Source organism: Mus caroli, unplaced genomic scaffold (genome assembly GCF_978045245.1).
Source record: "Mus caroli unplaced genomic scaffold, Mus_caroli_1 scaffold_2, whole genome shotgun sequence".
Classification (NCBI taxonomy): domain Eukaryota; kingdom Metazoa; phylum Chordata; class Mammalia; order Rodentia; family Muridae; genus Mus; species Mus caroli.
This window is the reverse complement of record NW_028227257.1, coordinates 58,951,060-58,966,751: the sequence shown is the minus strand read 5'-3', so window position 1 is coordinate 58,966,751 and position 15,692 is coordinate 58,951,060. Positions and strand designations below refer to the sequence as shown.

Genomic DNA, 15,692 nt, shown 5'->3' with positions numbered 1-15,692 from the left:
TTCCAGGTGCTCTCTAATTCAAAGAATAGGGAAGGCTCCCTAAAACGTGTGGGAGGAGGGGAGAATGCATGCCATGACACGCACTGGAGCCCAGAGGACAGCCTGCTGTACCCAGTCCTCGCCATCCAACATGAGGGCCCCAGGGATTAAACTCAGGTCATCAAGTTTGGCAGCAAGTGAGATTCATTATCGCTGAACCACCTCACTGGCCCACGTTTCCTTCAACTTAATTGGATGTACTTCACTCTGGAAGAAGATTTGAGAGACTTAGAAATCTAGCCCCTTATAAGTTTGAAAGGGAAAGGCTCTCACTGAAACCAGAGGCAGGGTTTTAGGTACTTGGCTGGCATACAATTCCAAGTTCTTCATCTAACGCCCCATCCTCCAGGGATTTTTTTTGCCACTTACAAGTATGAGTTTTCTACTTTTAAAGTCAGAAGGTACTCAGAGACCATCTAGTGTAACTTTCTCATTTTATATACTAGGTGAAGAAACAGATCCAGAAGGGTCTGTCTCCTTTGCTCAGGGTCACAGTACAGGAGCTAAGGGGACGGGAATCAAGTCCTCTCTACTCCAAGGACTGTGTTTGGTTAGAAAAGAGAGATTTTGATTTTGTTGTTGTTGATTTTTTTTTCACAGAGAAACAGATAGATTCTGAAATCAAGATGGACACAAATCAGAAGATAGATGAAAAGTCAGTTGCTTATAAAGTAGTGTGTGTGTGCCAATTACGTGCTAAGTACCCTATAAGACTGAAAGTAGGAAACAACAAAAAATGTTTTTTTTTTCTCCTGCTCTGAAAAGTTTATTATCTTGCAAGCCCAGTGATCAAAACCAACTGCTCACATGTGTAAGTTCAAAGAAAACAAAAAGAAGTGCCAATTTGAGGAATAAAAGAACCTCTGAAAAGAGTGAGTGGGGTCAGTTCTGACCCCACTGTGATGGAGAGTGGGCTAGACTCCCCTTGTACCTCTCTAGCGTTTGAGGACAGGGAAGCCATAAGACTGATATTCATGATCGGGTGTGGCAGCACACACCTTTAATCCCAGGACTCAGGAGGCAGAGGCAGGCAGATCTCTGTGAGTTTGAGGCCAGCCTGGTCTACAGAGTGAGTTCCAGGGTAGCCAGGGCTATGTAGAGAAACCCTGTCTCAAAAAGCAAAAACAAAATGAAGACTGACATTCAAATCCTTGGGATTTTATCTTCTATTTCCAAATCCATCATAACCAAGGCCCTGGGCTTGGCAGGGGAGGTCATATTCATATTCAGACTGGAGAAGAGGATCGTTTTCCTGGAGCCTACAAAGAAGACCAGGACTTCTCTGAAGCAATGGCTTCCAACTTTCATGCAAAATCAGGCTTGAGAATGAAGAGGCAACACACTGCACAAGATGTCTGCTTTTCTTTAGAGGAAGCTTAAGGTAGCTGGCTCTATCCTAGGCCACACCAAGCTCTGTCCTGCATTGACTTCCTCTACTGAGTAATCCCGAGCTACAATTATGCCAGCTTACCTCAGAGGGCAGTCTCTGTCTTACCACCACCATCTGTCACAAGGTCTGTGCATGCCTTGTTCAGTCTGTTCTTGAGACAGGAGTCTCCCTGTGTTGTCCGTTAAGCTAGCTTTGGTCTATGGGCACATGCCACTGTCCTATCTACCCAGCTTACTTTGCTGTGCTTCCTCCTTCTCCCCATATTCTTCTTCTTTATTTGTTTTGATTTGTTTTATTTTTTTGAGAAAGAGTCTCACTATGCAGCCTTGGCTGGCCTAAAATTCAAAACTGGCCTAGAACTCATTATGTAGACCAAGCAGGCCTGAAACTTCCAGAGATCTACCTGCCTCTGCCTCCAAACCTCCTGAGTGCTAGGATTAGAAGTGTGCACTGTCATGCCTGGCTTCTGTGCCTGATTCCTAATATAACTCCTGCTTGTACATGTATCTATTTTCTTTTTTAAAATTTATTTATTTTATTTATATGAGTACACTGTAGCTGTCTTCAGACACACACCAGAAGAATGCATTGAATCTCATTACAGATGGTTGTGTCTTCAGACACACACCAGAAGAATGCATTGAATCTCATTACAGATGGTTGTGAACCACCATGTGGTTGCTAGGAATTGAACTCAGGACCTCTGTAAGAGCAGTCAGTGTGCTTACATCTCTCCAGCCCATGTATCTACTTTCTAACCTACCTGAGATCTAGTCTTTATGTTTCCTGGTGTTTGGACAAGATCGTGTGTCCTGGGGTTTCCACATCACAGACCTACACAGTTGTCATTTAATCCTCAGGCCCCAAACCAACAAACTCATTTCAGGATTCTAGAAGGCAATCAACCCTAGAAAATCATCTTGGAAAGTTACCTAAACATTTCTCCTCTAGCTCAAAGTTAGCCATTTAGGGACCAAAAAAATCAAGCAGCAAGAACAAAAGTAACAGAAAAATTAGAGGATTTAAATTGAAAGAATAGGACAAGATTTTTTAAAATTGAGCCAGGAGAACCAGTTCAGATCCCACACGGTCATGTCTGACCTGCAGTTAGTTCGGAGGTAGCCCATTCTCTCAAGGACTACCGCTCCCAAAGAACACCGTACCCTCTGAGGCTTGGTGCTTCCCCAAGTCTATGTCCTTAGAAAAGGTTCAATGATGTTCTCCACCCCTCTCCAGGGTTCAAAAAAATCAAGAGACATTCCCTCAAAGTCTCGAGAGAAGCCTCTGCCTCTACACCCATCTCAGATTTGTGTCCCTCTAGCTTCCGGAAGGAAAGGAAAAAGTTACAGGATTAGAAAGGCAGGGAGTGAAAACCAGCTTTCAGAGGAAGACATGGCACAAGGTCTCATATGAACATATGACAACTGTGCGTCACAAGTACCTCTAGTTATACCTCTGTCATTGATAACTCTGAAGGGCCAGAGCCTCCATGGTCCCTTAAAGTCTGGGCTACACTGGAGGGACAGATAAGGAATGAAAAGGAGAGCCAGAAAACACCCTTCACAGGGGAAACGGGGGTTGGTGTAGAAAACCAAAAGGAAAAGACTCTTCCGGCATGGAAACCATCATATTGGAGCACGCTCACATCTGACTATGGCTTCCTCCATGTCATTCTCCCTTCCCACATCCGATAGTACCCCTGACTGGATGGGATGGTCCCAGTTCTGTAGTGAAGATTTCCCACAATAAAACTCTGCATAACAGACAGACAACCTTTTCCAACCACAGTGAGAGAAGCTGGAAAGCCTACCTAGGCCACTCTGCTTCACCTCTGTTGGTGGCCGTGAAGATGAAAACAGACGGTAGCCACCAGGTCTTGAAGATGACGTTTCAGACAGCACCTGGAGAAAAAGGACACTAGATTAGTCTATCGCTTTGTCATCTCAAAGTATAGAACCCAGGCTCAAGATTCTTTCCCCTATGAAGCCAAGCAGTATCAAGATTAGATGAGCCAAAGGATTTTTATGGTGGAGGAGAAATAAGAAGGAGGAGAGTGCATGGTGCAGAGCTGAACCATCCAGGGTGTCTGTCTATGTTAGAAGGCACGTCTATTGCCAAGACTGGTCCTCCAAGCCTTCCCACCCCCACCCCAAATCTGAGAAACCATGACCCAAGTATTTGTCATTCTCAGCAGAGTAGGTCCTCCAATCTTACCTGTTCCTTCCTAGGACCCAAAAAGTCAACCACAGTGACTCAGCCACAAATAAAGTATGGTCTGCCCTCTCGTATTTAAGCCAAGAAGCCCTCCCCTCCAACCAATTTATTCCTGGACTCATGAAACCGGGTTTTTGTTTTGTTTGTTTGTTTTATTGTTTGTTTGTTTGTTTGTTTGTTTGTTTGTTTGTTTAAACATCCATGAGGGCCAATCACACAACCCCCAAGCATACATACATCCCACCTAGACAATGAATCAGTTTCCCTAGATCCCAAAAAGCAAAGACAGAAGGCAGCAAAGGAAGGCAAGACAGGAAGAAAGAGACACCTGTGTGCAGGAAGCCAGGTGAGTGGTGGACACAGCCCGGGGCTGTAGACTGATGGCTGGGGAAAGCCTGGGGAGGTCTCCTGACCTCCTACGGCGCCGTCCCCTCAAGGGGATCAGGTCCAGGTTCCCCGTGCACTGCATGTTCATGACCTGCAATCAACCGGGTGGAAAGCCGGTCAAGGCTTCTTTAGCCTCATGGTCCCATAGCCCAAGTGCCCACAGGGCAGAGCCAGTGAGAGAGCAGGAAAGGATGGGCAGCTAGCACAGATGCTACCAAGGTCATAGGCTTTATAATCTAAAAGAGTTCAAAAGATGTGAGATGACAAAAGAAGAAGGGTGAGATGCCACTGTTGAGGAAAACACAGTCCAGTGCCTACAGAGCAAGGAGAGAAAGGGTTTAGTAAATACATGAAGGCTGAGTGAGCAAGGAGTGACTTGATCACTCACTGACTTGATCTGAGGAACAGATCCTGGGGAGTCACCCAGATGAGCCAGGATCTAACCACAGCAGTAACTCAAAGGAAGGACTGTGATTACAACAGAGTCATAGATGGGTCTGGTGGCTCTGCCCTGTGATGCCAGCTACTAGGAGGCTAAGACAAGAGAATCACCAACTCAAACCTGTGTGTGCTACAGAGTAAGTTCAAAGCCAGCCTTGGTAATTTAGCAAGACCCCGTCTTAAAATTAAAAATACTAGAAAGAGCTCTGGATGCTGCTCAGCGGAACACTTGCCTGGCGTGTGTGAGGCTCTGGGTTCAATCCCAATACCACACAGAAAGAAAGTGATCAGACTCAAGCTTCCAGAAGGAAGACAATCCCAGCAAGCCTGAGAGAGGCTGTCACAGAGGTTTCCTTTGTTTACGTCCATGGTGCTAACATAAGATGACAAAGAGACAGCCCTAAACAAGACGATTACATCTCATTCTGTCCATTTGATGTACTGCACATTAGTGGTAACATGTACAGAGGACTGGATATTATACCTGCACCTCAGAGATAAACTAAGGCTCACCCCACCTAAAGAAACTACATGTTCACAGTATCATGAATAACTACAATAACCAGAAGTAAAGGCTAACTCTAGATAAGAAATAGTTTATTTTCTTGGGTTTCTTCAAAATCTGAAATTTAAATCTCTGCATTAACATATGAAAGCTTATTTTAGATTCTTTTCCCTAAATCTGAAAACCAATTCCCATAAGACAGAGACCTGCAAAGAGCCAGGTGAGTGGATCCGTGAGTCCAGAACAAAGTCTCTGAGACAGGGATGAGTCACGGTGTCAAAAGGAATGTCATTGAGGAAACTAAAGAAAGCATCACTGGGCCAGAGGAGACGGTGCTACCAAGAAAGATGAAACAAAACCTAGGGGTAGTAAAGAGATGCAATGGGATCAGCACAAGTTCTGTCCTCTGGACTAGGAAACCAGAAGTAGGATTTGGGACAAAGTCTAAAAATAGCAAACCAGAACAGGCAGATATGTTTCCTCATTAGGCGAGACACAAAGAACTCTAGACGATCAATCGTCCTTCTGACATGACACTACACATGAGTCTAGTGGCATTAAAGTGCCAGAAACCTTCTCATACCTGGAACAAATAGGAGAGGGTCTGGTCTCTAGTATCAATTTCACAGTCACTATAGTTACTTTAATGCATCTATAAGGTGCATTACTCATATTGTACAGATGGAGAAACACCTGATGCTTGAGAAGCTACCTGGACAAGGTCACACAGTTTCTGGGTATCAAACAATGATGTCAGCCCACAGTTCATACTGTCTGTACTTTATCTTAAAATCCCTTTCTCTTAGGTACTGCTCACTGGCAATTCTTTTTTTTTTTTTTTCTTTCCTCCAAGACAGGGTTTCTCTGTGTAGCCCTGGCTGTTCTGGAACTCACTCTGTAGACCAGGCTGGCCTCGAATTCAAAAATCCGCCTGCCTCTGCCTCCCAAGTGCTGGGATTAAAGGCGTGCGCCACCATGCCTGGCTTGGCAATTCTTTATCACAAGTAGTAACCAGCTTAAAGAAGTTCTACTGGGAACGGGCTATGGAAGAAATATTAGGTAAACATAAAAGCACTCCCAGGGATTCTGTTTCAGGTCTCAGGAAGACTGAGAAGAAATATTCTCCCACTTGTCCCCCATCATGGTCTTGTCCATGTCATTACCTCCATGGAACCAGCTTTTCGATTACGAATGAGGGGTGATCTCCTCGGGAGGCCAGTGCCCTCAACAGGTTGGGGTGAGGTTTGCAGTGCTCGGTCTGGTTCATCTGATGCCTTCCCTGGGCACAGGTTCTCAATGCTGCCTGGATCTGTTTTCATCTCCTCATTCTGTTTAACAATAGACAAATGAAGAGGCATTGATGATTTCCATCTTCCTAATATCAAATCCTCAACCTTTTTAAACCACCTTGGATTACTTTCCAGTTTCCCACCACCTGGTCCTTATAGTCCCAAATTCCAGCCTCTGACCCACCTCAGATGAGGCTGGACGGAATCCACAGCCGGCTGGGGCACTGCCTTCCTCAACTCCTTTCACTCCAGGGCTGAAATGTAGCTCCACATGGAACCTCTCCTCTGACAAGGGGTCCTATAAGGCATCACCATATGAAGGGTAATTGGAAGAATCTGGGTGTGGTGGCAGAAGATGAGGTGGGAGCAACAGAGGGGAACTCAAAAGGATGCAACCTTACAAGGAAACCTAGGACTGAGGTTTCAGTGTTGCCCTTAGTCTGTGGCTGATCTTTTACAGTAGCTTGTGCCTTACCTCCATTCTACGATAACCTAGGACTGAGGTTTCAGTGTTGCCCTTAGTCTGTGGCTGATCTTTTACAGTAGCTTGTGCCTTACCTCCATTCTACGATCCTTCCCTTCCACTCTTCCATCTCTCCTAGTAACAGTTAGCTATGGTATATATAGCAGAACTTTAGAGATCTTTGCTAAGACTGACACAGAAGAGCCAGGCGTGGTGGTGCACGCCTTTAATCCCAGCACTCTGGAAGCAGAAGCAGGTGGATTTCTGAGTTCGAGGCCAGCCTGATCTACAAAGTGAGTTCCAGGACAGCCAGGGGTATACAGAGAAACCCTGTCTCGAAAAAAAAAGACTGACACAGAAGGCATGTGTGTATATTCATGTCTACACACACACACACACACACACACACACACACACACACACACACACACACGAGATGCCAGCAGGAACAAGACTCATGAAACACTGTCCCACATTCCACACTCTTCCAGATCCCACAGCTAATTTCTAGGTTATTACTCTTGTTCAGTATCATCTCCAACCATGGATTCTGTCATGGCAGGTCCCTTGCTAGATGCTCTGTGTCCCAGCAGGCCCTTCTAGATGCTCTGTGTTCCAACAGGCCCCTGCTAGATGTTCTGTGCCATGCTGTACCTACACACTGCATCTAGCTAGAGTCTATAAATTCCTTTTTTGTTGCTTTGGTTTTTGAAACAGGGTTTCTCTGTGTAGCCCTGGCTGTCTTAGAACTCTGTAGACCAGGCTAGCTTTAAACTCAGAAATCCACCTGCCTCTGCCTCCCAAGTGCTGGGATTAAAGGTATATGTCACCACTACTCAACACAAATTCTTTTTTTTTTTTTAAAGATAATAAACAAACATTGATTACACTGCAAAGAGAGCAAAAGATATGCAGTAGAAGAAAAACTACTGCCCACAGTTTATAAATATCTAAGAATACATAACTTTTTGTGGGCCAAATCTTTTTGTGGGGTATCTCAGCAGGTAAAGGTGTTTGCCACAAATCCTAATGATCTGAGTTTGATCCCAAGGAACCAGTCAGTGAAGAAGAGAGCCAATGCCTGCAAGTTGTTCTCTGATCTCTGTACATACACAATAGCATGTGCATGCCTGCACACACCTGCATGCATGCACATACACACACTCGCACACACGTACACACACTAAATGTTTTTTTAAAGTTGCTTTTTAATGGAAGTAGAAAACAGGGCCCTTTCCTCACCCCATCCCGCTTGCTCCTCACCCGTGTGTTGTCCTCGTAAAGCATGATGACAATCTGGGTCATGTAGTTGAGCTCTGAGATGGCACTAAGATAAGCCAAGGCTCGCTGCCACTGGGCATCCTGGGTCTCCTACCAAACATAAACAAATGTAAGCCAGCGCCCAAGGACAAGTCAGAGGAGCGGCAGGGAATGAAGGACAACGGCAAAAGGTCCCAAGAAAAAGGAGCACAGGAAGGACGACTGCAGGAGAAAAACCAACCAACCAACCAACCAAATGAACAAACAAACCAACCAACCAAATAGTGAACAAACAAACGGCTCCCAGGTCTAAGCAAGGAGGATGCTTACATCGAGAAGTCCCCCATAACGGAAGACACTGAGTAAGGAGTGAACGTGACTCTCACTGGTGAAATAGAGCCGAGTTCGAACATGGCGGCCTGGGGAGAGCACTCCACGTGAGTACCTGACGTGAAAGTTAAACCAGACGCAGTCAGGTAACTCTTTCCCCGCCTTCTGAAAACTCCTTCCTTCCACCCAAAGACCTCTCTTTCCTATCCCAGATCCTTCCTCCTTCTCTCCTCCCCCCAACCTGTCTCAGCTTTGACCCCCACCTCCCCAGGGCTCCCAACAAGTCCTCCCATCTTCCTGCCCTCCCCCAACCTCCTCCCAGCTTCCCTCCTTCCTTCCCTCCCACCCTCCCTCCCTCCCTCCCTCCCTCCCTCACTCACAGGGGATGCAGCTTGTTGACAGACTCATCCTCGTGAGTTCTCTGCAGGTCAAGTAGGATTTTCCGCAGCAGTGGAAGGCAGAAGCCCACAGCAATCTCCACTTTCTCCTCCCTGCTGATCCCATACTCCTAAGGGTCACAGGCCAGGAATGAGAAGCTTGGTGACACCTGTTGCCCTCAGGTCTGGAGTGTCTCCTGTCTATCACATCCCCTCCAGACATTTTCTCAGTCAGTCTTGATGATCACCCAGAGCCAGGAACCCTGGGAACTTTTGGGCACTCGGCTCCTTCTCCACACCTCCTTTCTAATTTATTCTCTCCTCCCCTCTCGTTATTCCCACCACACTAGATCCCTTATGTGAGACCCACCTGGGGAATGACCACGTCGGCCAGAGCTTTGGAAAGACGGAGCAACTCGGCTGTGCCTCGAAGTCCCAGACTCCCGTTGTGTTGCACATCATACTTGACACAGTCATAGATATCAGGGATCTTACTGATATCATAGCGCCCACTCTTTTGTCGAAAGTCACGCTCTAGTTTGCTCCAACGCTGTAGCATTAGCTCTAGTGTCTCACTGTGGTAGAGCTGCAGGTCTGAGAAGGTACACAGTAAAAAAGAGCCAGGTTTGACTTTCAGCAAAAGACCTCGACAACTCTGGAGTAGAACCAGAGAGATCAGGAATTCGTGAGAAATGTGTCCATGCCTGAGACTTTAGAGGGCAGTCAGTAGTATTCATACCAACCTACAGAGCTGGGGTCTTGCATCCGTTCCCGAATCTGGTGGGTAAGGTTTTCAATCAGGGCAAATACCTGATCACAGACTTTCACGGGATTCTGGATTACAGACATGGAGTTGAGCAGAGACGTACTTCCAGTTGGAGCCAGCTGTGAGGAACAGTTAAGAAGAATAGGCTCAGCAGCAATTCCCCAAACTTTGGCTTACTACAAAGAAAATGGCTGCAATGCAGATCTGCCTGTTGGCTCACTTCAGAGTGCTCTTACGTTCCGGGTTACCCTGGCAGTTCCAGGCCTTCAGATGAAGAGACTTCTCAGACAATCATCTACGAGAGGCCCATCTTTAAGTTTCTGAGTCCAGAGAAATTAAAGCACACTTGTACTTTACTGGAAGAGTAAACTATGCCTGGGAAATGAAGGCGGCTCCTGATTCCCTACAATCCCTGCACCATGTTCTGATGAGAACCAGAGAAGGCTGTCTTGCTGTGACTTACAGCACAGTTGCTGCTGCTAGCCTGGTTCCAGCTCAAGGGTTTTGGAATTTTTTGTTTGTTCATTTTGTTTTTGAGACAAGATCTCACTACGTAGCCTTGGCTAACCTGGAACTTACTGTGTTGAAGGCTGGCCTCAAATTCACAGAGATCGATCTACCCCACCTCTGCCTCCCAAGCACTGGGATGAAAAGCATCTGAAATTTCCAACTCAAGCTTTCAAGATAGTCACCATCAGTGAGAAATGAGGAGAGCCGGAAAGATGGTCCAGTAGCTAAGAACACTTAACGCTTTTGCAGAGGACCAGTATCTCGTCCTCAGCACCCATGTTAGGTTACTTATAACTCCAGTTCCAGGGGCTCTAACACCCTCTTCTGGACTCCATAGGCATCTACACTCAAGTGCACAAGCCCACAAACACATGTACATATACACTTAATAATAGAAATAAAATATTAAAACAAGGGCTGGAGGAATGGTTCTGTGATTAAGAGCATTGTCTGCTCTTCCAGAGGTTCCGAGTTCAAATCCCAGCAACCACATGGTAGCTCAAAACCATCTATTCTGGGATCTGATGCCCTTTTCTGTCTTGCACGCATACATGCAGGTATAGAGCACTCATACACACACATACATGCATACATCCTTTAAAAATATTAAAAGAGAATAGAAATGGAGGAGAAAGACGATTGTATATGGAATAATAAATTCTAGCTAAGATCAGACAAGGTTTCATTTTTACTAGCAACAGGAAGCATAAAGAAAGGGAAGTCCTGGATTTTCTATTTGAAAGTCAACACTATCTGGATAAAAGGAGCAAGCCTACCCATTAGTAAGTCATTCAAGAACCTATGAAAGGGACAGGGATGTGGCTCCACTGTTAAGAATGTTCCTGCTTTTCTAGAGGGCCTGAGTTTGGTCTTCATACCTACATGGCAGCTTACAACTGTCTGTAAGTCCAGTTTCAGGGAATCTGGCGCCCTCTTCTGACCATTATGGGCACTGCATAAATATGGTCCACATGCATACACTCAGGAAACTCATTTACATTAAAAAATTTATACACTCTTAAAAAAAAAAAGTAATCTATCAAAACAAAGTGTGGGAAGTAAAAAAAAAAACCCACTACCTGATTAAGCATAGCCTAGATACCCAGGACAAAAGAAGACTGCATTGGGCAACAGCAGTGATGGCCGCTGTGGTTATCACTATAGGCAGCGTGGACTACACTACTGAACAAGCAGAGGCACCTGCATCGTCCGGAAAGGGTTGCTTAAGTTCTTTAGAACCTATACTTCCTCCTCTGTAAAGATGGGAGAGGGGTAGGGCAGTTTCTAATAGTTCTTAGGCAGATTAAAAGAGGTCATTAATTCTTTGTATCTCCATCAAACATGGCTGGCCATATGAATGCTTCACTAATATAAAATGACAACCATGTATAGTACTAACTCTGGGCATGAGTCACTGTAAGTTCAAGACCAACCTGGGCTATAGCAATACCTTGCCTCAAAAAGAAGGAGAAGAAGTAGAAGAAGAGGAAAAGGAGGAGGAGGAGGAGGAAGAGGAAGAGGAGAAGGAAGAGGAGGAGGAAGGGGAGGAGAAGGGGGAAGAGGGGGAGGAAGAAGAAGAAGAGGGAGGAAGAGAAAGAAGAAGAGGGAGGGGGAGACGGAAGAAGAAGAGGGAGGAAGAGGAGGAAGAGGAGGAGGGGGAAGGGGAGGAAGAGGGGGAGGAGAAAGAGAAGGAGGAGGAAGGGGAGGAAGAGGAAGGGGAGGGAGAGGAAGGGGAGGAAGAGGAGGAGGAAGAAGGGGAGGAAGAGGGGGAGGAGAAAGAGAAGGAGGAGGAAGGGGAGGAAGAGGAAGGGGAGGGAGAGGAAGGGGAGGAAGAGGAGGAGGAAGAAGGGGAGGGGAAGGAGGAGGAGGAAGGGGAGGGGAAGGAGGAAGAAGGGGAGAAAGAAGAAGAAGAGGGAGGAGGAGGAAGAAGAAGAGGGAGGGGAGGAGGAAGAAGAAGAGGGAGGAAGAGGAGGAAGAGGAGGAGGAAAAAAGAAAGAAACGCTGCTTTGGGCAAATCCTAAGTTTCACCTTGAAAAATTGAGATAGGCATAGCAAATGAAAAAAACCTTTGTAAGGAACGAGTCCTACAACAGCAGAGAGAATACGGAGAAGAGAGCCAGCCATCTCAGAGAGCAGTCAAGCCTCCAGATCATTCTACCCCAGTTAACACTGGACCACAACTTTAGGAAAACCTCACTAAGGCCAGTTGAGCCCAAGACTGTGAGGCAATGAACTGGTTGTTCTAGGTCATAGTCCCAGAGGTGGTTTTTACTTCAATCATTGAAACATTCCTCCAATCCCAAGGTCCAAGGTCAGCTATTTCAGAACAGAAATAAGTGTTTTTATTTTTATTTTTTTAGATTATAAGATTTAAAACAGTGCATAAGGCATAATCCACATGGCATTTGATACCTCTAGCAGGGCCTAGAGCACACTCAAACACATTAATGTTTATGTAACAAAATGTATGAGATTCACACTAAGTGTGATAAATAAAGATTCTAAATAGTCTTGTGATAGGTCTAGCTGCCAAATGAACTCCAATGCCAAACTTATAAAATACTTTTCATTTTTGAACTTGTAGATAATGCAAACTGTGGATATGAATTTACCCCAAAGGGTTGCTGTAAGGATTAAACAAAATACTATAGATAAATACCCTAAAAGATTGGCATATAGTAGGTACTATTACTTAGAATTTTAGGAATTGGGTTGCAATGTAGTTGGGGCACCGAGAGGAGGAGAGTGTGACCTGGTCATAGTCCTCGGGGCCAAAGGGTGCATCCTGCTGCAAAATGTGGTGCAGCCGAGCCTTCACACGGTGCTGGCAGCTGCTCAGGGAGTCGCTGTCACTGTCCAGAAGGCCATTCATGTTGGCACTCTTCACCATTTGTACCAAAATGGGTGTAAGCTCCCCTTCTAGAGCTAAGAGGCCCTGGAAGGGAAGCACAGGTCTATTAGCTCCTCTTCCTGCGATGTTCCAGCCTAGAGAGCCACATGCAGACACAGAGTGGAGAGCTGGCCTGACGAGGCTGATGCCTACCACTCTCAGCAGGACAGAGTGGGGATAGTGGCAATGGAAACAAACCTCTCTGAACTGGCATATCAGCACTTTACATTTCCCATCTAGCCTCCCAACTCTTTCTCTACTACAGACACTGGAGTGGTGGAAGAGAAGGCTCTATGCCACAGTGTAGAGGAATGCCAGAGCCAGGAAGCGGGAATGAGTGGGTTGGTGAGCAAGGGTTGAGGGAGAGATAAGAGGTTTTAGGAAAGGGGCTAACATTTGAAATGTAAATAAAGAAAATATCTAATTTAAAAAAAGGAGCCGGGCATGGTGATGCACGCCTTTAAACCCAGCACTCGGGAGGCAGAGGCAGGCGGATCAAGGCCAGCCTTGGTCTACAAAGTGAGTTCCAGGACAGCCAGAGCTACACAGAGAAACCCTGTCTTGAAAAAACCAAAAATAAAATAAAAATAAAAAATGGAAAAAAATTAAAAAGGGAAAAAAAATCACAATAATAATAATAATAAAAGAACTGTAGGTTTACCTTTGCAAAGGCAGCAGCAGTCATCTGCACGCGGCCCTCATCAGAGGCATAGATCTTGAGGTCATGACGGAAAGTGCTATGGAGGCGAAGTAGCCCACAGCCGGGGAAGCCGGCATAGTCACCTGGAGCACAGGGGATTCCACACATAGACTGTTACAAATATCAATTTCCCCTTTGGTCTCCTCATGGCAGCTCCTCCCTCAGTTGCCTCCCAACCCCCACCTCCCCCACCCCTGCATCTCACTCTATCTTATCCCAGCCTTGCTGGGTTTCATGGTCCAAGACTTACCCTGGCCTCCGGGATACATGCAGCGGAAAGCTCGCCCCAGCTCTTCAGCCTGAACACGGCCATCAGGTGTCAGCTCTCCACCCCACTTCAGCACCAGCAAGAGAGAGGGTGCTAGTGGCTCTCTCTGCAGATCTGAGGGAAGGAGGCCCAGTGAGTAAGCCTTCTCTAAGATAATGGTGGGAACACACAAACGCTGCAGCTTCTGGTAAGAACATTGGTAAATGTAGAGACCATCCATAATGTCAAGAATAAGAGATCTGAAAACCAAGTATGGGGACAAATGCCTGTAATCCTAGCTCTTAGAAGACTAAGGCAGGAGGATTGCTGGGAATTTGAGGTTAGCCTGGGTTACATAGCAAGATTCTATCCTTAAGAAAAAAAAAAAAAAGCTGATGTCAAGGCATCTGCCACCAAGCTTAACCACCCAAGCTCCATCTCTTGGACCAACACAGTAGAAAGAAAGAACTGAGCCTCCTCACGTCCACACGGTGCTCAGTGGCACCCGTGTCCCATCCACCCCTGAATAAATAAATGTAATTTAAAAATTTAAAGAGAAAAGGAAGAGGAGGAGTGGGGAGAAAAGGAGAGGAAGAAGAAAAGGAGAGAGAGGAGGAAGAGGGAGGGAGGAGGAGGAAGAAAGCTCAATGGTGATGAAAACGGAAAGGAGTGCTCACCTTGCCCCTCGTTTGATGCTTTCACTCCGTGGGGGTAGTAGGTCAACTGCACCTTCCGATTAATACCTGAGAAGTGACCATACCTGCAGGGAGCAGCCGTGGGTTACTTTCTGCCCAGTACCTCAGTTCATGTTAGTAGGTCGCCACTGCTACATCCCCCTCTGCGGTCCCCTCTCACATCTCCAGCACGGACTTCAGCTGCTCGAGCTTCCCAGTCTTCTCCTCAATCTCAGCTTCTGGTTCCTTCTCCAGCTCTGCCAACAGCAGCCTCGTAATGTCCAGCACCTCCTAGAGACCGCAGGGGTGTCGTAGGGTCATCCCTCATCAATCCTATACCTTCTCTTTCTTCTTAGACTAGGGCTCCTGACCAGACTTCCATCTCACCTGGAGCTGCTCCGGCCGCTTAAGTTTTAATTTTCCCGTCTTATATCCACCATGTTTTTCAAATAGAGCAAAAAACCTGAAGAAATAAAAAGTAAGAAAAATAAGCCCTTCTGGGATGTGTGCTCCCCCGTTCTCCCTCACAAAGAACTCTCCATATGAACTGGGAGGTCCTTCCTACCTCGGGTGCGTCACCTCCATCTTCATCTTCTGCTTTGGGGTTCTATCTCCATGACGGATGATCGCGATGACACAACGGAGTTCCATCCTAAGATCGGGAGTGTCCTCAGAGCCGTTCTCCCACTCCAAACCCCAACCTACCCCTAGCATCCCATTCTACATGAGACATCAGGGAACAGAGGAACAGGGACCTGAGGCCAGACACAGTGATGGAGTTAAAGCACCTTAACCAAAGGCCCAGGCTCTACTGCTCAGACAGTCAACAGCAGGAAAGAACTGGTCTGGCTTAAGGAATCCCAAATTTTATGCAGGCCGCTACATATTTTAACGGTTGCTTACATAGTGCCAGATGTGGTAGGGACAATGGGAATGTCCTCAGCTTCTGTGGGGATGGACCATGGTATCTGGAACTGCGGGGCAAGCTCTCGCATAATAGTGTTCCTAGAAGGTGAAACATAACTCGGATGAATGAAAATGAATGAGCAATTGTATGGCAGAAGCACTCTCTATGTCTCTCTCTCTACCTCCCCTCCACCTCCTCTCTCTCTCTCACACACACAAACATATACAATCGTGCAGCAAAAAAAAAAAGCATTACTATAAACCCTGAAACATCCAAACAAATACCCCATTTAAGGCAGAAATA

General features: G+C 46.2%; 1 protein-coding gene across 13 annotated transcripts in view; it reads right to left on the bottom strand.

Annotated features, from left to right (window-relative positions):
• Ppip5k1 (diphosphoinositol pentakisphosphate kinase 1) overlaps positions 1-15,692 on the bottom strand; it is a 46,042-nt gene that overhangs the window by 17,528 nt on the left and 12,822 nt on the right. For 8 of the 13 annotated variants that reach the window (XM_085834522.1, XM_029473435.2, XM_085834527.1 and 5 more), the window contains exons 11-27: positions 15,386-15,487; positions 15,048-15,134; positions 14,870-14,945; positions 14,664-14,773; positions 14,486-14,568; positions 13,812-13,943; positions 13,523-13,644; positions 12,724-12,906; positions 9,439-9,580; positions 9,066-9,289; positions 8,699-8,826; positions 8,319-8,433; positions 7,992-8,099; positions 6,450-6,563; positions 6,140-6,304; positions 3,972-4,121; positions 3,240-3,330 (exon numbers count right to left, since the gene is read on the bottom strand). In XM_085834522.1, coding sequence (XP_085690648.1) covers positions 3,240-3,330; positions 3,972-4,121; positions 6,140-6,304; positions 6,450-6,563; positions 7,992-8,099; positions 8,319-8,433; positions 8,699-8,826; positions 9,066-9,289; positions 9,439-9,580; positions 12,724-12,906; positions 13,523-13,644; positions 13,812-13,943; positions 14,486-14,568; positions 14,664-14,773; positions 14,870-14,945; positions 15,048-15,134; positions 15,386-15,487 — 2,132 coding nt within the window. The remainder of the gene's footprint in view (positions 1-3,239; positions 3,331-3,971; positions 4,122-6,139; positions 6,305-6,449; positions 6,564-7,991; positions 8,100-8,318; positions 8,434-8,698; positions 8,827-9,065; positions 9,290-9,438; positions 9,581-12,723; positions 12,907-13,522; positions 13,645-13,811; positions 13,944-14,485; positions 14,569-14,663; positions 14,774-14,869; positions 14,946-15,047; positions 15,135-15,385; positions 15,488-15,692) is intronic. The other 5 variants (XM_085834526.1, XM_021184558.3, XM_029473453.2 and 2 more) reach the window with 1 other exon arrangement.